Below are 20,483 nucleotides of genomic sequence, written 5' to 3'. Positions count from 1 at the left end.
GAGGTGCTTGTAGTTAGGGCTGTTGGTTGCTCTTCTACAAAGGAGATTTAAACAGATTATATTTTGCTTTTCAGATACAGTAGCTGCTAGCTTTGAATAAACCATGCAACTGCTAGATCGTAGTTAGGGGTCCTCTTCACCAGATCACTCCCTGCCTAGAAGGGACAGGTGGATCAGGCACAAAACTGAATTAGTGCATTTTCTACTGAAACATCATAAACATCATAATCTTCTCAAGATGTTTTTCAGGTTTCTCAGTTTTTCTGTCCTAGCTGATACTGTTTGAGCAACCATTCAACTATCTTATCAGGATAAGCTAAAGATGAAGAATTTCTGGGACATGATGCAATCCCTTACACAAAGGCAAATCAGCTGAGTAGTGACTTGTTTTACAGCTTTCTTTCAGATAACCTTTTCCAGTGCTCTGTCCTCTTTTCTTTAGTGCATACCCCCAGCAGTGAGCACACCCTGCACCATGCCAGCTGCTCAGGTTCAGAGATGCAGCTGCCCTTGGGAGCTCCCATTCTCCCAGCTGCCCCACCAGGGAACTGCAGATGTTGAGCTATCCCATGTCTCAACAGGCAGCATCACAGCAGAGGAATCCAGATTCTTCTTTCCAATCTACCTTGTTTTGGAAAACTTTGGAGCGTTATTAGAACTCCATAAAACTTGACCTTTAAAAATCAGGGGTGCAATTAACCAATCTGGCCAGCTCTGCATCAGCAGCTCATGCTAACCGGGAAGATGCAGGCACCAGACAGCTCACTTCTGACTAATGTTATTAAAGAGGAACAGGAGGTGGACCCAGACACTTTAATTAAACTGCAGCAGGTCTGCTCAGCAGGTTGTTATGATTGAGTGCAAAGTAGAGATACCATGCAAAGCATGCTAAAACACAGGGCCTCATCTGATTATGGGGCTTAGCCATCTCTGTGTTGATTTGCGGGCAGTAGCCAGTCACCCAGCTGGCAAAAATAGAGGAAGATGTCCAGAGATATGGGATCACTGCTCCAGAGTTCCCCATACAGACTCACTTTATCAAAACTGATAGGTAAAAGCATGGCTAGAACAGAGAATAATTTTAGATTTTTAACTTGGGTTACAGATGAAACACTCCTGTGTCAGCTAGAAGGAGACCTCGGAGAAATTAGTCCTGGAAGAGTAAAGCCAGCTCCAGATGTCCCTAACACAGTTCAGATCTTAGCCTACGTGTCCAGTTTTTCTTACTTTTAGCTGACTGTGCAAGAAAGCAGCCAAACATTTCATTTCTGCTGGGTGCAAGAGCTTGGATATTGCTTTATTTAGACCTAAGAACCTAATCCCAAATCATTTGAAGTTCCATAATGATTTCTCCACTGACCCTTTGAATTGACTACTATTTGAGTACTGTTGGTAGAATTACAAACCTAAAAAAATACTTTGCAGAGACCCACTGCTAGTGGGACTGCCTCTGAGCAATAAAACAACCCAACAGTTTTATACTTGCTCCTGGTTTACATCCATGGTTTTTCACCTTGACTTTGCTGTCCTACATACTGTAGTACTTCTCATTAGATTCTGTATTAATGCAGAAAATTTCCAATTACGTCGAAGTAGAAACTATAAGATTAATTGTATATATTGCTGAAGTAACCTATACAGCAAATTCTAAACTGGCAGAGATGCATTAATACTTAGAAAGATTGTAGAGATTATAACTCTTCTTGGAATAAATGAAAATGACAGAAAGTGTAAGTTAAAAACAGAGACTGAGGACCAAATTTTTTTACCCGTCTCTAAAGATGCAGATAAATGCCATAATGGCTTCTGGAAAATCAAATTCAGATGCAAATCACTATTATTTTAAGAGCCTAAATAAACTTACAATTATGGTAAATTTGAACTTCTACAAAGACTGATGTTGGATCTGGGCCTTTGGAAAAAAAAAAAAATAGTCTCATCTCACTGAAGTGACTGGGAAATCTTCAAAGGCAATTGAAAATTTCCCAATCTTTTAAGTTGGGGTCATCCAAAATTTTGACAACCAGAGACCAAATGTTATTATAGGAAATTGTTCAGATTGGTCTTTTGGAGACAAATTAACTTTATGATCTTATATAATTGTGGAAAAAACATTTTGCAAGGACCTAGTGGAAAAGACCCATGGGCCATCAGCCGTGCAGCCATGCACCAAGCCTATGAAGGGATCAGTTACTCATTAACCCTATTCTGGATACTTGGTTTTCTGATGGTCTCATCAGCTGCATAAAACCAGACCGAGTTTTCTTGTTCTACAGGACAAGTAACATGAGGATTTCTTTTCTGTAAAAGTCTTCAGAAGAAATGTTTGAAAAAGGGAAAGTGATTTAATTGTTTGATTGGCAAGTGTTTGTAAAAAGAATGTAAGCACATTGCTACATAATTTACATGAAATTGCCAATAATGGCAAGCAATACCATCGTAGCAGTTGCTAATCCATCAGTTGATAGATTTATGATCTGCTCAGATTCAAAATAGGTATCTTATGTCATTATTTTTTATTTTGCAAACTAAAAAGAAGACAAGATCCATGAAAATGTATTATGTTGACAGTGGTAATCCTAAGAATTAGCTCAGTATTATGACTATTTGCATCTTTGGAATTATTTTTCAGAACTAGTTCAAAACATAGCTAGCTGAGAAGTTGTCACATTTTTCTCTTACAATCTTTTTACTGAAAAAAAAAATTTTTACTTCTGAAAAGGGCAGGAAAAGAAAAAGGGAGTGATCAAGCAGAAGGGTAGGGAAACCTACCTTGAAATTTAACCAAAATTTGAAGTGTTTCAAGTTTCCTTCCAGAGCATAGGAGTTGGGGATCAGAAGAGCAGTAGGCTAAAATGGCAACATTTTCATTAAAAAGTTCCAGTGAAATCTCTTCTGATAAGGACAGTGTGTGATAGTTGTAACGATACTAGTTTTTCTATATGTACTTCCTGTATTTGACAGATAAAAATTGATCTAGGCCCTCCCTCAGGCATATGATCACATTGAACCAATGTTTTTACCATGACCCCTTTGGGACACAACCATGCCGTACTCCTTTAAATTCATTCATTAGTTGCCTGTTGTGGTTTATAGCAGATCCATCTGCCATTTATTAGGCACTCTCCTGACAGCTAATGGGAAGATAGCTCAAGTTTGATGGAGCAAGAACATAACAAAGCAACAGCTGAACCTAATCCAAGCCAGCAGTTATTGTCCATATTTCATGAGCTGTATGTTTATAGACATCCATGGGGATCTTCTTTTCCTCTTCTATTAGACTGCATGCTTATTTTAGTAACATTATAGAATAGTTCCTTTGGAAGGGACTTTTCAGGGCCAACCAAAAGTTTACACACGTTACTGAGGGCACTGTTGAAATGTCTCTTGAGCACTGACAGGCATGGGACATCAGCCACCTCTCTAGGAAGCCTGCTCCACTGTTAGACCAACCTCAACTACGGTACATAAACTGTTCTAAATGTCCACTTTAAACCTTCCCTGGCACAGCTTTTTGCCATTCCTACACATCCTGCTATTGAATCCCAGGGAGAAGAGACCAGAGACCTTCTGCACTTCCCTGCTCAGGGAGTTGCTGCTAACATATTTGGTATTCATTGCCTAAACTCTCTGACAATAGCTGGTGCAGGGCTGCAGCGCTTCTCTCTTGTCCATCTAGACAGCTGTGCAAGGCCCAAAGCCGAGGAGGTGAGCAAGTAAATACCAGGAAGAAAAAGGTAGCCAGCTAGTTCTGGAGGAGTTCCCTGTCTGATCAAGACAGAATTTGACCTAACAAATATTTTCACAATGATTCTTGAAATCAATTTAGTTTTACCAGCTTTCACCAGAGAAGGACCAGGAGTAAGCCTATCCACATAAAAACTGTTGAAGAATTTTAGTTGTATTTCATTCCACACATGAGATGATTTTCCCATGCAGACAAGCTTTTCAGAGCACTGAATAGGAAAACAGGCACTCCAATCTTAAGATCAGTATCTAGTGAAATGTTTGCATTAACTCCCACACAGAAGATACTGGAGAGATCAGAAGATCTCTTTAAGAGACCGCTCTACAATGCAGGAATTTAGCTTAAGTCTCCTTTTTTCTATCACATGTGCTGTGGTTTCTCCTTCTTGCAGGGTGAGGCTGCTGCTGGTATCAATTTGAGAGCATTACTTATCACACCTAAACAGCTCCCTGGGGGCACAGGCTCCAGCCTACAAAGAGAGAGGCAAAGCTGCCGCTGACTTCAGTGGGTTGTGCCTCAGGCTCCATTCAAAGAAGGAAGAATTCTGTTCAAAAGTCATTGCAGAAATATATAGTTACATTGAGCAGTGGCAGAGTACTTCCCATCTGTTGAACAATTTAACAGCCCAATCAAAAGCAGCCTCCTTATTCTGATCCTCTAGGAATAAATTCTGTGGCATGTGAGTTTTCTGCCCTTTCGTTATCAGCTTCTTTCCAAGAATATTTTTCTCTTTTCCAGCCAACGCTTTCTGCAGAAGTGGCTTATCTGACAATAAGTTACGATTACCACCACTTCTCTGCTTTCCTAAACGCAGTCACAGCCTTCTTATCTCCTGTATCAATGTGTGACATGCCTTTAAAAGTTGTTCTTTGACTTATTAAAATGAGTGCATAACTTCTTCTAACCAGACTGTGCTCATTCATTTAGAGCAGTGAATTATTTACCTCTTCTTGCCGCTTATGGTGCTTTCTTTGGACTAAATTTTGAAAAATGTGTGAACAAGGAACTGAGAGAATGAGGAGGAACAATAACATTCCTCCTCCAGCTATGAGCTTGGTAGCAGTGTGGATAGCAGCAGTTGCTACCTGACTGTACCTCCTCTGGGACAACAGGTAGAGCAGATAGAGCAGATAGGCCCACCTGGAGAAGAAGCTGTTGTGGAGTAGGAACAGGATCACTGTGGGTGTTCTTGCCCCCGGAAGGCTCCATGTCACTGGGGTGTGGTCACTTAGCCCCAGGTGGATTGGTAGGAGGTGACACAGCCCTCCCAGGTACTCCACCATCTAACAGTGAGCCCACGGAGCGCACATCGGAGCTGAAAGACCTTATCTTTTCTTCTGCATGAAAACATAACAATAAAGAGGGGATTCAACTACTTGAAAAATAACCCTTGCTCCCACAAAGAAAGTGAGTAAGAAGTTCAGCTCTGGCTGAGTTCATCTGCTCCCTTCAGCAGACTCGTTGGTCAGACTGTAAGTCTCAACTTTAGCTCCTGAGGAGGACAGTGAGCCCCTTACTACAAGACACTGAGGTCCAGGTCCGTGTCCAGAGAAGGGCAGTGAAGCTGTGAGGGTTCTGGAGCACCAGGTCTTATGGAAAGTGGCTGAGGAAGCTGGGATAGTTCAATTTGGAGGAGGCTCAGGGAAGATCTTATCACTCTCCATAATTATCAGAAAGGAGCTTGTGCATAGCTGGGGTTTGGTCTCTTCTCCCACGTGAGTGATAGGACAAGAGGGACTGAAATTGTGTCAGGAGATGTTCAGGTTGAGTATTAGGAAAAATTTCTTCTCGGAAAGAATGGTGAGGCATTGGAACAGTCTGCCCAGGGACATGGTTTAGTGGTCATGGTGGTGGTGGGTTGATAGTTGGACTTGATGATCTTAGTGGTCTTTTCCAACCTTAATGATTCTATGATTCAATGATATGTCAAGGAGAATGAGGAAAATAAAACATGCTAACTAAGTGTGCACCCTTGAAGTAGTAGGGAACCAAGGGTCATAGAATATTTTTGCTGTCTGTAAACAGCTCATGGAAAATGCATCTTCTAGCAAAGAAACAAAATAAAATGAATGCTTTCCTTGAAGTTCCATCCCTGCAAGCATTGTTTCAGCATCCAGATAAAAAACAATATTTATATTTCCTAAGCCCTTTTGCTTTGCCAGTGTTGGCCAATCTATTTATCCCCACAGCAACCCTATTTCATCCAGGTTCCCAATGAAATAGAGGAATGTGCAGAAAAACGAAAGACCAGATGTCCCTGACGCTGCTCAGGTGCTAAAAGCAGATGATGTATTAAAAGGAATTTCAAGAAATGCCCTAGCACAAGTGAAATCACCAGGTATAGGTTGTGTTTTCTCCAGCAGTACAGCCAGTCCAAGCATTTCCATCCTTTCCATCAAGATCATCTTCTGCTCCTACTTTGGCCACATTGGCTCAGAAGTCACTCAGAAGTTTTTTCCAGGATCACTGGAATGATCAGGGCTAAAACAAAAACTTCTTGGGGAAAGAGCATCTCTTTAATGAGGATGATTGAACTGATTACACATGGTGCTCATCCCCACAGGGATTGGGTGGGTGCACTTGGGTAGCTATGGATTGGAGAGTGACAAGAGGCTCACTGGGGATGGATACAGAAGACAACAGCATGCAGTGGCATCCATTAGAGACCAGCACCATCTAACCACTACTGGACTGCTGGCGGCCTCTCTGCCCTGCTAGGCACATTAACAGCTTTGAATATGTAATCACCCATTAATCCATTTTAAACCAGAGAAAAACATGGTGGAGCAAGGAATGTAAACCTCATCTCAGACCAGCTCCAGAGGTTCTGTATCAGCCTTCATTACGTGCAAATGGAGGTTTTCTTGCTTGTCAAATTGTAGATTCCCAGGGCTGTGTTTCCTCACAATTTGTATGATGTCATCACCAAGAGCTAAGCAAATGCAGATTGCTGCAGTCAGGTTACAGCACTCTATCGGGCAGTAACGGGAAAAATAAACTTAAATTGCTTTATTCAACTGCTGGCAGAGAAAGTGGAATCATTTATATTCGCTCTGCTCACTCTAAAATGACAATGGGGTGAAACTGAGAAAGTGTTCTTAAGAAAAGCATTAGAAGAAAAACTCAGCAATGAGCAGTTTATCAGATTAGCCTGAGAAAATAATAGAAGTCAATACCGCAAACTTCCTTAGTCCTGAGGAGTCTCTGAGCATCTGACACTTCAATCCACAGGAATGACACATACCTTCCGACCCTCAGGACTGAGGATAAGATGCTAGCAGGAAAAGATGACATAACACTCTTGCAAAACTGCTATGGGATCTTTAACATCCCCTTAGAACAAACAGGAACTTGGTGTTTTCAGCCTCATGTAAAAGGAATGAAGAAAATCCCATTGCTAAGGTCACTTTAAACTGGGTAAACCACTGGATGAGATAATGACTGGAAGAGCCCTGAGTATACAACTTGTTATCTTTGCATCTGTGTAATTTCTACAGATAAAAAATGCGCAAAAGAATCTCATACAAATAGAACCGCAGCTTTTGGGGGAACTAAGTCATTGTTTATAGTGAGTTAAATGTAGCAGAACTTCCTCTTTATATATAATTTTAACATAATTTTAACTAAGCTTAGCTAATTATCTAGCTGAGACCAGAACACTCTCTGAATCTGTGGCACTCTGGAGGGGCAGGGCCAGGTCTCCTGGCAGCTATGATGACCACCATAAACTAAGTTATGTTAAACCTCCAAGGCTGAGGCTTGAGATAAGTCAGAGCTTTCACAACATCTGTTATCTGCTACTGTGTTTTTTATTTTGTTTGAAGTCGTATGATGTTTATTAGCTGAATGCCCTTAAGTATTGAAAATGAAAGCAGAAATTTACCATTTAAATTTGGGAGTTTAAAGTTTAATCTGAACAGCTTTCATGATCGCGTGTCCAAATTCCAAGCAGAAGGCTAATAATAGCCTACATTATTGTAGGACCAAATGAGCGCTTATAAAATTGCAGTTGCAGACAGAGATAGGAGATTAGAGTTATTTATCAAAGCAATGGATTAGTTTAAACTCATTAATGCTGTTATTAGTACTGGGAATCAAGCACACCACAGTGTAGCATATTGGCTGGACTACTGAGTAGTGTTTATTGTCACCCAGCCTAACATGCTGTAGCTCTGATGGGGACTTGTTACTTCGGAGTCAGACATCAAACATCCTGCTGACGGTGGTTGTATGGGATGAACAGTATGTAAGATCACTCAGATTACCCTTAAGGTTTCAGACTGGAACAGGCTTTGGTTGTCAGTGATTTATGAAAAATTGCTGTCCACCCACACCTGCTCTTCCAGCCTTCTCCACAAAAGAAAAAAGGTGATGCTGCCAGTGATGCTATTAGATACCACTTGGTGCCTATCAGTCTCATCTCTCTTGGGATTCTTTATCTACAGCATGTTAGAAAAGCTTTAGTCTGAGTTTTCCTCCTCAGCTCATCACTTCTCCACTTTGGAACATTCTTCTTTGTACTGTGACAAAGAAACATATGGTCCGTAGTATTTAATTTATGTTTTATTTTAACTGTTAAACACAGCCTATCACTTACTAGTTTTGTTATCTGGTATTGTGAACCCTACTGTGGAAATAATACCTTTCCTCTTAGAGATTCTCTGCTCCTGCTGCTGTGCCTCTTAGTCTCCCACGTGTAATGGAGAAGTTGTTTACCATAAAAAATGCTGGCACAAACAGAACTGCAAGGTTCCAGGTGGCAAGCAAGTAACAGGAGCAGATGTCTTAACAATGCAGAGAAAAGAATGGGGAAAAAAAAAAAGCTGAACATAAAATGTGAGAGCAGCCATTAAGACATTTGCCACTGCTTTCTGTGAGATGCCTGAAGCATTTTGAATATGATACACTATGGTGACAATAACTAGTTAAAGAAGCCTGAAAACCACCATAGTTTATTGTCGCTCTCTGATATGTCTGCTCTCACATGCCTCTCCTTTCCTTCTTCTGTGAACTTCCCCGTGTGTCTGGTTCAGGTATTTGGCAGTGAGCTCAACAGAAAGAAAGCAATTCTGTATCTTCTGCCTTTAAAACACCAGGTAGCCAGGGAGCTGCAATGCAAAGCCAACTGCTTGCATGGTTTGAAAACACTGGGTTCACAGAAAAATAATACTGTGAACCATGTTAAGAAGATGTAACATTTATCAATGCTTATATCATTTTCCTTATTAAAAATTAAAAAAAAATAAAAAATTGAAAGTAAATTAGTCAGTTTTCAGTGTATTTGGTTGCCCTAAATGTGCATTCTCCTGTGACACAGGCACCTTACAGGCATGTATCTGTTGATTGCTGATCCTACTGACCAGCCCTGACAAATCTGTAGTATTCCTGTGTTTGCCTAAGCTCTTTTGTCAGACAAAGCTGGAAATTGCACAGGACGGATGATCTTTGAAGGTATGAGTTGCAGTCACATCTGATAAACCATGCACGCAGTTAGTGTGTGACAAGAGAATTAATATGGTCAGACTCAAGAGAAAAATGATAGATATTCTGCTCATACTGTGGCCACACAGAAGGAGACAGTGACATCTAACAAAATGACATAGGGAGCTCTGTGTCCCTTTACATCACTGTGTTTCTGGGGCAAAGGAGAAAAGGTGCAGTTTCTGTCATTTCTATAAACTGCCTGTCCTGATATGTACAAAGAAACAGCATGCTGCTTCTACAAAGGTACTTTATGCTATCCTAAAGGTTACAGATACACAGGTCACTCTGAAAGTGATGCCTCTTCTTTATTTTCATAAAAATTATATATATAATAATATAATACAGTCCAACAGATCCTTTCAGTGTATTACAGAATACTGCAGGAAGTAAAAGAACAAATGGAGCTAGTGAGCTTTGAGCTTTGTTTAATCTGGCTTTTAATTACAGATTTTTCAGGAATAACAAAAAAAAAAAGGTGAGGTGTTCAGGCATTCCCTTTGAAAGTGAAATCTAAAATACTCTTTTCCTTCACAAATAAAAAATGGCCTTTCTACTCACAGTGCAGTTTCCATTAAAAATTAATTCATACAAAAATGTTTTGACAATAACCAGAAGTCCATTCTGCCATCTAGAGTATTAAAAAATTCCCTCTTATTTCTTTTCCTTTTTATTTTCCGTTGTAAAGATGACAGACAAAACATGACCAAGGAACAGAGTGAGATGTTTTCTGAAGTCAGCACTGGGAGAAATTTAAGGGGAAAAAAATAGAAATCCCTGCAAACCTTGCTGTCTTGCTACTCTAGTACAGAAAACCTCATCCTATTCTTTGTCCTGTGTCTTTCAAAGCTTACCCATGTCAATTACCTAGGAAAGTCACAGTTATTTGTGTGATTTCAATTGTAGAACTTGCTTTGCAGCCCACAAATCACAAATACATTCCGTCTTGCACACACAAACATCTGGAGGTGTCATCATTAACTGTGTTTTGGAAAGCCATATGTGTTAGTAATAGCACACCAGAAAGTTTAGTCTTCACGAAGCTGCGACATAACAAGCTATACAATAAAGTCAAGAGAGGAGAAATGGTAGAGGTATGGATATTGCACACTGTGTGTTTCTAAAATGATCAAAACCATCAGAGAGGCCAGTCTCACAGTTTGTCTTTTATATGAAGGGAGTCCTGTAAAATAAACAACTCTATATTGGAACAGTTTATTATGGAATGGGATAACAAGATAAATTAAGCCTCCTGCTTATGTGCCACATGCGGTAACAGTTGGAAAGAAAATAGTTCCAGTATAAAAGACAGTGGGCAATACTTTAGTATGAAAACATCCCAGATAAGAGGTGTTGGGATGAATGACCATCACACTGCGTCTTTTGCAAGATTGTGGTAGGCTATTTCAAAAGAATGCATGGAATTCTTTCTATCATGAAATTACCACACCAGGAGCAAGGCGAAAACCACTTCCTGATGTTTCTATTTGGACATGGTTAATAATGAACATTTTGATGAACAACTCGTACATTTTTCATATTTAGTACTGAATAAGGAAGGCTTTCAGTTTGCGAATATGTCAGTGCTGAGATTGCTTTCTGCTCAGTGTCTCAGCAGTGGCAAACTTTGCCTCTCACCTGAAGACTTAGTCCTTCTCCATCCATGAAGGGAGATACCAACTGCTCCACAACATCAGATTTAGGAGGTGTTCAAAGTGCCAGACTACAGGAACAGGATTGGGCAGGGCTAGAAATGCACAAGAGCTAGAGAACCCTTAAGAGTCCATGCCTGAGTGTATAGAGCCAGTAGACACCTGGAAGTTTCTACAGCCCACATGGTCTCACCAAGAGAGATGAAGCAAGGGAAGTGGAGAACTGTGTAAGCAGTCGTCCTGGAGATAAGTGTGGTCACGGGTAGAGCAATTACTCTTGTACAATCCAGTAAATCGATCACTCACTTTTCTGTTTGGTGAGCACTTGTGAGCATTGGTTTCATTACATTTCAAGGACTTCTACATTCATTCTCAGCAAAAACTAAAAACAAAAGTAAAACTAAACTACTGTGCATGCTCTGATAAAAGCACAGCTTACTTTTTCCTCGCATCATTCTCTGCAGTTAATATGTGCTTGTAAAATCTGATACAGTGCTTCCTTCAAGTCCTCTATCCAGACAGTGGAGAGAAGATTATTAAATAAACAGTACTTACAGACTTATAATTTCAGATGAGCTCCTTGAAACACGTTACTTTTCTCCAGATGCTTCCCACTCATAGGTTCCTAAAAGCAGGTACTTTCCTCAACAGTGAAATGCAGATACATTTGAGAGAAATTTAAATTGCTACCAACAAAATAAATGCTACCCAAGACTTTACAGTATAAACTGAAAAGTGACAGAGATTTTAAAATGAAACATCGATTACTTTGTTATTTGGTCAGATCCAAAAAATAAATATCCTTTGGAAGACAGCTAAAAGACATAGCTGATTATGGACTATGAGTAGGAAAATGGCACTGTCCTTCCAAACAACTTGCCAAAATTGGCAATTTTTTAAATTGCTGGTTATAGACTTCTAAACGAACAACCTACTGAATTAGCATTTAAAACAGGGATTGCTCAGATTAGGCTCCTCAGCACTGAAGCCTATATCATTTTGATTGAGGAAATCCCTTAGATAACAATAAGCAAAATAACCTCTTGAAATGAAAGAGTAGCACATTTTTTTCACACACGTTCAATCCTAGTTTGTCTTTACTGTTACTGTGAAATAATATAAGCTTTTGTTCTGTACTTAACCTTAGTCAGTGGACCTCATTATACTGTCACACAAAAAAATACAGAAGCACACACAGTAATTTTTTTGAAGAGTTTAGTGCTTAAGACATGGATTAAAATACCCATAAAATGTGCAGAGTATGAGTCAGCAAGGTAGTCAACAAGTGACCAACAGACAGTTGGACTAGATGATCTTTGGCCTTTTCCAATCATTGTGATTCTGTGATTTTTATACTTGATACAGTTTTCCCTTCCTTGTCCCCTGTTGATCTAATTTTGCTCCATTAAATTTTCTTTCTAGTTTAATGCAAGCACATTAGGTCTCAATGTCAGCAGCAATCACAGTGAACAAGCCAGGAGAGTAAGGAATGCAGAGATATCCTGTTGATGTCCAGCTCACCATTCACCCGGCCTTGCTAAATTAATTGAGACGTTGTCAAAACTAAGTCAAATCCAAGCCCGCGAGCACAGAGCCAGAAGCCACGACTGCATGTCTACACTCATGATGCAGCCAGGATCAGAAGGCAGTGCCACACCACAAGTTCACATTTTTCCCCCTCACTGGAAGACCTGCACATTCAGAAGCAAATTAGAAGTCTCATGGTAGAGGTTTTAAAACAAACCATTACCTCCCAAAATTGGTCATAGAGCTCCCACACCAGTGTGCTGCATTGCTGCTCTCAAAGCCCACTGAAACTCAGAATGATGAGGGGCCTCCAGGAGAGAGTTCATATCCCATTTGCCTCCCCCAAAATACACATTTTTTAAAAATGAAATAATTGTCCTGTGAAAGTGCCTTTTGATCATTGTAACAACTAGTTTCAACCACTCCTCTTTCTCCAGCCAAGTATGATTTACTGATGACACGTCATCACAACACCAGGAATGGACTTGTTGATATGTTAAATAATGGGACTTCTTTCAGATAATTTTTATAGCTCAAAATTCTCATGGCATAAAAGAGTCATCATACAGTTATTTAACTGTGGAGAGCTGTTACTTTTCTTAGAATAACTTTGAACTCTGTCTCTTTTGGGAAGAAAGAGGCATTTTTCAAATAAAATCCAACTTCCATTCTTCCTGCCCCAAAAGCTCAGTCTGTATTAGCTGGAGCAGTAACAGAATCATGAAGATATATATTCAGGCAGACTGTAAATTTTACCGGAGCCATTTATGTTACTAAATCCAAACAAAGATCTAAACCAAAACTCAATGGTGTATATGCATATAAATGTTCCAAAAAGATACGGACTGAGATTTTTAAAGCTGGGAAAGGACCTTAGCCACACAAGTCCCAAAGAAACTGATTAATTATGTGGTTGACAATCTCAGTTTATAAACCAAGTTAACTCCTGCTATAATTTCATTGTCTTCAGTGGAGTTACAGTGGAAATGTGTTTGACAGATAGTCATGTTTCTTCTCCAAGAATAACTTCTAAGGCAGAAGGTTTAAACATGAGTGAATGAAAGTCAAGTTCTACCCTAATTTAAACCCTGTGCAAAACAGCTGACTTGGAAATGAGGTTGTAAAGAAAGGCAAAAAGAGACATGAGCCTGTTCTTCCTTTGCTGGGACATTACATCAATTTCCTTAGGTAATGGTCATGTCTCCAAAACATAGCGGGAATACAAATTGCAGTTTGTTGGTGATTCTTTCTTTCAAAGCCTGAAAATTCATTTATTTCACAAGCAGTAAGTGTTGGGGGAGGGCCTGGGCTCCTCTCAGCAGAGAACAATGAAATTCACTTCTGTTCAGTACTGCATCAATTTAAATCTTGTCTGCTTCAAAATGCATTTCATCTTTTCCTACGACAAACACTAGGAATGTTGATTATAATATGAACACCAGAATTAGTCACCTAGTTTAATGAGAAAATAATGTTTCATACATTTTCAATCTTTGCATTATATAAAATAAAAATCCAGTAGGCAGATTATTATTACTTTAAAGTGTTGGGCTATTTTTGGCTTATTTTTAGCATCAGAGCAAACATGACTAACAGGTCAAGTGCTTCTTTCTCACCTTAGCAAAAGTCTGTGCAACTCCAGCCTCAACTTTTTATTTGTAGCATTGCTAAGGGTATGAGGAAAATTTATTGCTTTGCCTGAAATGTCCTTTTTGCAAGCAGCAAAAATCTGAGCACCACAACACTAAGTGTAGTGAATTTCTAATGTCTTTGTTTCTGATTCTTCTGCTGGCAGAAGTTACTCTACTAAAACAAAAGTGATGTAATCTGGCAGTAACTGAGCTCAGCATAAACAAAATGGCTCCACAGTAATATTCGTGGTCTAGAGAGATCATTTCTAGGGCAGGCAACGCAAGCCAGCAACTGGTCTAGGCCGAGCACTTTTATTCCACTCCCAGCTCTCCTCTCATTGACTCTCTTCTGTCAAACCAGATAAAGTCACACACTGCTGTAATACCCAACGGTACATCAGAGACCCATTTGCTAAGCACCCATAATGAGATGAAGGTTGAGATGCTTCCTATCCAAAACGTCTTGCGATCATTTAGAAACAGGATAGATACTGGATGAAGAGCATCTCATGTTTCCTGTCTGTAAAATGCAGTTGCTAAACCTCAGCCTAGTAGTGTGGAAGCCAGTGCAGTTTCGTTTAGTGTACACACCTGTAACCCTGTTCTCTTAGTCTAACCTCAGCAGTCATGGTCCAGTTCTATCTTTTGTTTTTCACCTGGCCTCATCTCCTTCATTTTGGCTATGTCTGAAGTAAGCTCTCCTCCCCCAGAGCTGCACACTCCATGGTCTTTCTCAGATTTTCTTCTAGTCCCCTTCATCTCTTTGACCCTCTTTCTCCAGCAGTTTCCATCTACAAATACGAGGTGGCTGTGCTTTACCTGCTTCTCTGCCATCACAGATAGCATGCCCAAGTGTCCCAGCTGCAGTCCCAGCAAGCAGAATGCAAGCAGAGTTGCTGGACACTTGTGAGCCAGCATCCCAAAAGCCCTCTTCAGTAATAAGATAGAAAAGTGCAATGTGCTGCCATAAAAGCCAGCCCATGGTGTTTTCTTCTCTTTGCCAGCATTTTTCGGCATCTATGTATGTGTGGGTGGTGCTCATTAAGAATGATGACATAGTGATAAGCAGAGAAGCTTATGATTATACTCATGTGAATTCTGTGAATTCTTATTCTGACACTAAAACAAATTATAGTTTTCCACCTTTAGAGTCCATTTGAGAACCCACTCTGCTGCTATGAAACAATGTGCACCAAACCGCCTTCTCTGAAAGGGTGTAGGAACACCTTGGAATTCTCAACATCTGAAAAACAGTATGCAGCAGGCATGAGGCAAGATAGAGCAAATGCTGTTTCTTCTGAGTGCTCAAGCACACACGCTTTTCACTTTAGTGGGCTGCAGAGCTCCTGGAAGCATTTTTAAAATCTGTTCTTGAAAAGTAACATGGTAAGGAGCTTCAAAAAGCATGTCTGGAGAATTTCTACCCTGCATCACTTCCCCAGTCAAAATAGAACATGCCGTCTATTTTACCAGCAATTAGAGAACCAATTACTAGCAATTAGAGAAGAGTCATGACCAAACTTTTAAAACGTCAAGATGTTTAAACTTCACCAGCTGAGGTAAAACATGGGGGAAATGGTGCATTATGGATGGAAAATAAGCTACACAGAGATATTCTTGTTCCGTGATGACATCCATGTTAGTACTATGACTTGAAAAGTACTTTTAGTATTGCCACATTCACTCAGAGGCCCAAGGAGAGCATTGCTGTAAAGGCTTAAAAAAATTCCTAAGGTATAAAAGAATCATAAAATAACAGCAATTTAAAATTGCATCTTGTCTAGTAATCTCATTTTCCTTAGGATCACATTCTTATTACTCTCCAAGTGTGAAGCATACTTAAGTCTTCCTGAAAACTAAGGTTCTGACTCTTTTAAATAAAATAGGTTCCAAGTGACCAAAGCTGAATTAGTGAAGTTTGTTCTATAGTGTTGGGCCTGGAGCATCTTCCATCAGAGGAAAGGCTGAGTAAGCTGGGTCTGTTCAGCCTGGGGAAGAGGAAGACTGAGGGGAGATCTGATTAATGTTTATAAATATACCAAGAGTGGTGGGAGGCAAATGGGTGAGGTCAGGCTTTTTTCAGTGGTGTATAGCAATATGACAAGTAATGGCCTAAAACTTGAACGTAGGAAGTTCCATACTAGCACGTGGATAAACTTATTTATGGTAAAGGTGACAGAGCAATGGAACAGGCTCCCCAAAGAGGTTGTGTAGTTTCTTTCTATGGAGATCTTCAAGACTTATCTGGACGCCTACCTGTGTGACCTATTGTAGGGTACTGATTTAGCAGGGGTTTGGACTTGATCTCTTGAGGTCTCTTCCAACCCTGCAATTCTGTGATTCTGTAATTCTGTGATTCCGCTTTTAGGCACAGAAGTCTGGAGTGTGAGAGATTCCTACTGCTTTGATTTTGAAAAAAGCCAGAATTCAGCTTAGATGTCACCTTTTGCTGTCTGTCTGCAGCTGAAGGAGGAATAGAACAAAGCTGACAAGAAAACCTTCTCCTGTAATCACTTCAGCTGAAATCACTGAAATCACAGTGCAGGGATAATTCTTTCTCCAATCTGAAAACACAGAGAGGATTTTGAATATTTGACAGCAGTGAATGATTTGCTTATGGAATCACAGAATTACAGCACTAGAAGTACAAGGCAGTGCTTAGCTTTAAGATTGATAGCTAGAACATAATCAAAATCTTAGCAAACCATTTATAGGATGTATTTAAATGGATGGAGAGAGAAAAAAAAAGATATAAGAATATAGCAAGATCTTAGCCCATAAACTGAAATTGAGAACTAATCATCCCATGCTCCAAAATCCAAAACATTATTTCTATTTCTGCAAATTCATTAATTGCACTTGTTTGTCAAGAATTTAAATATAGCTGTTCACTTCCAGTGGCAAGTAGGGAAAATACTGAAGGAAGTTATTGCAAGGAAAGCATGTCAAGCTACAGAGGAAGCAATTTAGCCAATTATATTTACTTTTTGAAGTTTCACATCTGAAGGGAAAGTTTATCAGAAATTATGAGGCTGCTCTGAAAGTAATGCCTCTAATTTTACGGTGTTGGTTTATGATGTGAGAGGCAGATGTTGATGATATGACAGTAGAGATTGAACCTTCTGGACAATATTTCATTACATTTTGTTGCTGTGTGCCAGATGGCAGTGTGGGAGGCAGTCTGACAGAATGTCATCTGACACGGAAGTGCGGATGAAGCAAAGGTGTAGAATTGAATTCCTCCATGCAGAAAAAATGGCACCCATTGACATTCATCAATACTTGCTGAATGTTTATGAAGACCAAACAGCAGATTGAGCACAGTGAGGAGGTGGTGCATTTCAGCAGTGGTGATGTGAAGGACAAGGCATGTTTTGGAGGGTTGTGGAGATTTTGACAAGCATGGCATGCAGGCTTTTGTTCATCACTGGCAAAAGGCATATCTAGTGGGAGAGACTGTGATGAAAAATGATGTTTTATAGCTGAGAATTTGCTCTATCAAGTAGTGTTATTGTGCTCTTTATATCTGTTGTAGTTTCAATAAAAATAAATACAAGGCATTAGTTTTGGAGCAACCTACATAAATGATGATGAACACCTCTGGCTTTGAAGCTGAAAAGCATTCTGGTTCAAAAACTTCCAGCCCTTATCCCATAAAGCAGCAAAAGCAATGTGTTTTTTTTTTCCCCCCCAGAGATCATCTGCTCATCCAACCCAAAGCATTCCAAATAAGGTTCTGATTTGTCTTTTTAACAGTAAAGCTATTGTGTGAAGAAAACAACATGAAAGAAAGTTAGAGGCCATTGAAAGCCTCTTGGCATTCTTTTCCCAGCATTGTTACACGGGTAAATGATTAATGTTATAACGTGTTTTTTTCCTGTTTTTGTTTTTTGTTTTCCTCCTCTGAATATTAGAAGTGGGCCACAGATAGCGAAAAGGTCTCAACTGCCCCCATAAGCAAAGCCGAATTCCATCCCCTGTTCAGAAGAGCCACTACACAAGCATTCACACAGAAAAAAAATTGTTGGTAGAATTTCATTAACTGGGCAAGCTGATGGTTTGTATGTCTTTTCATTCCTCCAGCTCTCGTCGTGCGCTTCCTGACCAAACGATTTATCTGGGAGTATGACCCAACTCTAGGTAGGTTACATGTTCTTCCATCTACATAGTATGTTGTATACACTAGCATGTCTGAAGTAATGGATAATCATAGAGTTAAAATTTTGAGCCTTGGTTAAGATCATTTGCTGTAGGAAGGTCCTCCATGGTCACTTAAAGCTGGAACAAATATTACCTAAGATGGCAGAACAGAAATCTAATAATGCACTCAAATAAAAGCAGAATTAAAAACAAGGCACAGCTCTGCCCACACAGAGGTCAGTGGGAATTCTGCCACTGAAGGTGATTGCATTATTGTTTCACTCTGAAAATTAAAGCATTGAGCATGGGATCTGTTTTCGGCTTTGGGATAACACAGCTAGCAATTGCTGGAGAATGAGGAGGCTGGGATATGCATCTCAAAAATTCAAGGGAAAAACAAGCGTAGGTATTTACACTCTGCCTACTACATACGTAGTTCTCACCTGTCAAGCACAATTGCATTTCACTTCTATATGTGGTGACCAGATAGGGACACCAGTCATCATAAGAGCATCAACATGTCCCCTCCACAACTCCTGCTCAGCTGAGTTTGGTCTGGCACTGTTGAGAAGCTAACACAGATAACTCAAAAAGATTTCAAATAGTTTTCTGAATTAGAAGCCTCTTGAAAATATAGGCCAACATTAGATTTGTTACTATTTCTGAAGTTAGTGAATGTTTGAACACTCAGCACCAAAGAAAATCCAGGCCAAGAATTCTGAGATGAGGTGTGTAGTAACGAGCCAGTAAATTTCCTTCTCTTCTACAGTCAGGTGCCATTTCCTTAACCTTTCTTTGGAGACTTGAATAAACTCGGTCCAGTTAAAAGCTGTTTCTTTCTTAAGGATCTTCCTTTAAGAGGTTGCACTAAAGAAATAGAGAACAGTGTAAGCTTGTAACAAATAAGATGAAAGTTTAATGCACTTTAACACAAAACCCAGCAGCCCTTTGGACAAAGGAAAGTTTCCAGTATCATACTGCACACTTTTGACTGTTAAGAAGAAGGATGATGAAGGATTGACAGATATAAGAATTCTCATAATAAGAAAGTATTTCTCAGAACAACCTGAACACAAATACATTCTTTCATCTTCTAATACAATTCACTGATGAATGTATTGGTATATGTCACCTGTCCTGCACAATAGGATGATCAGTATAATGTTTCATTACATTTCACACTTCTATTATTAATATATCACTTTCAGAATTTGAGAATAGAATACACTGATAAAAAAGACTTTGTATACAAGTTCATTAATGTCTTGTAGGGACACTCCATACTAGAATATCCCAGCTCTGTTGTTTAAGCACACAACCTAAGAAGTTAGCATGCTGCAAGATTTATTATTTTTTGTCCCATTATGGAGGTTGTGTGTCCTTTTTTGTGTATGAGCCTTGATGTTTGTTTCTGTTTATACAAATTAATACAACTGCAATCCAGCCATGCCCCTCAGGATTGTCTTCCATTAGGAACATCAAAGCTTTAATGCAGACAGTACTCCTTTCTCAATAAAATAAAAATTAAATTTCTTTTGACTGACTGAATTCTACATTCTCATCCAGTTTAGAGGTTGACAGCTTAGGCTATATATTACAGCTATTGTGAAGTTAAGTGCTTTAGCCTGCTCAGAGGAAAAGGTTTCAGAAATGCATGAACCAATAAACTATTGTCAGTGAGCTGTTTCTTAATCATAGAAATCTCTGATAGAAGATGTGCACTAGAAACTTTTTTGAAGTACTGTTTTTCAAACCATGTATTACAACAGGATTCCGAGGAGGTTCTGAAGTGTTAGAAAACACATCTCAGGAAATTCTAATCACTACTCAGGCCTTCAGAGATCAATCAAAAGGATTGTACTTTCAAAAGCTTTGAGTGCTTTGAAGAATGCATTCCTGGCTTTATCATGGTCATCATGGGGTGACTTAGTGTCCAGTTACCTGTAAATACTGCTGAACTGAATTCACTGAGAAGTTTTATCAGATTTGTTTCTTCTTAGTAATAATAGACTGGCAATTGGGTGGAAAGAGTGACATCTATATAGTCCACCAATTTAAACGGATGCAAACCATCCAGCTACTAGGCAGCAAGAGGTTTTGCCAAAAAAAATCACTGAGTCTGTGACAAAAGTGTCATTTTTACAGTTTATTTCTTATGTCAAATTCTCAATCCCCCATTAGAACAGATAATTTATATTTTTAGGAAAGCTTTCACCAAGATGTACTAGGTCTGATGGAAATTCAGCAGTGTCCTAAGCTAAGTGTCAAGGTTAAATAAATAAATTCTTGTGCTCTTAATTCAAG

General features: G+C 39.5%; 1 protein-coding gene across 3 annotated transcripts in view; it reads left to right on the top strand.

The window, feature by feature from the left end:
• The window catches only part of RERG (RAS like estrogen regulated growth inhibitor), a 107,512-nt gene that overhangs the window by 66,892 nt on the left and 20,137 nt on the right, over positions 1–20,483 (top strand). For 2 of the 3 annotated variants that reach the window (XM_085230808.1, XM_085230813.1), the window contains exon 3: positions 18,123–18,179. The exons of the other annotated variant lie outside the window; for it this stretch is intronic. In XM_085230808.1, coding sequence (XP_085086934.1) covers positions 18,123–18,179 — 57 coding nt within the window. The remainder of the gene's footprint in view (positions 1–18,122; positions 18,180–20,483) is intronic. 3 annotated transcript variants of the gene reach the window in all.

Source organism: Meleagris gallopavo, chromosome 1 (genome assembly GCF_905368555.1).
Source record: "Meleagris gallopavo chromosome 1, MGAL_WU_HG_1.1, whole genome shotgun sequence".
In the NCBI taxonomy this organism is placed as follows: domain Eukaryota; kingdom Metazoa; phylum Chordata; class Aves; order Galliformes; family Phasianidae; genus Meleagris; species Meleagris gallopavo.
Note: the sequence above shows the minus strand (reverse complement) of the source record. Positions and strands in the feature narration are given on the sequence as shown.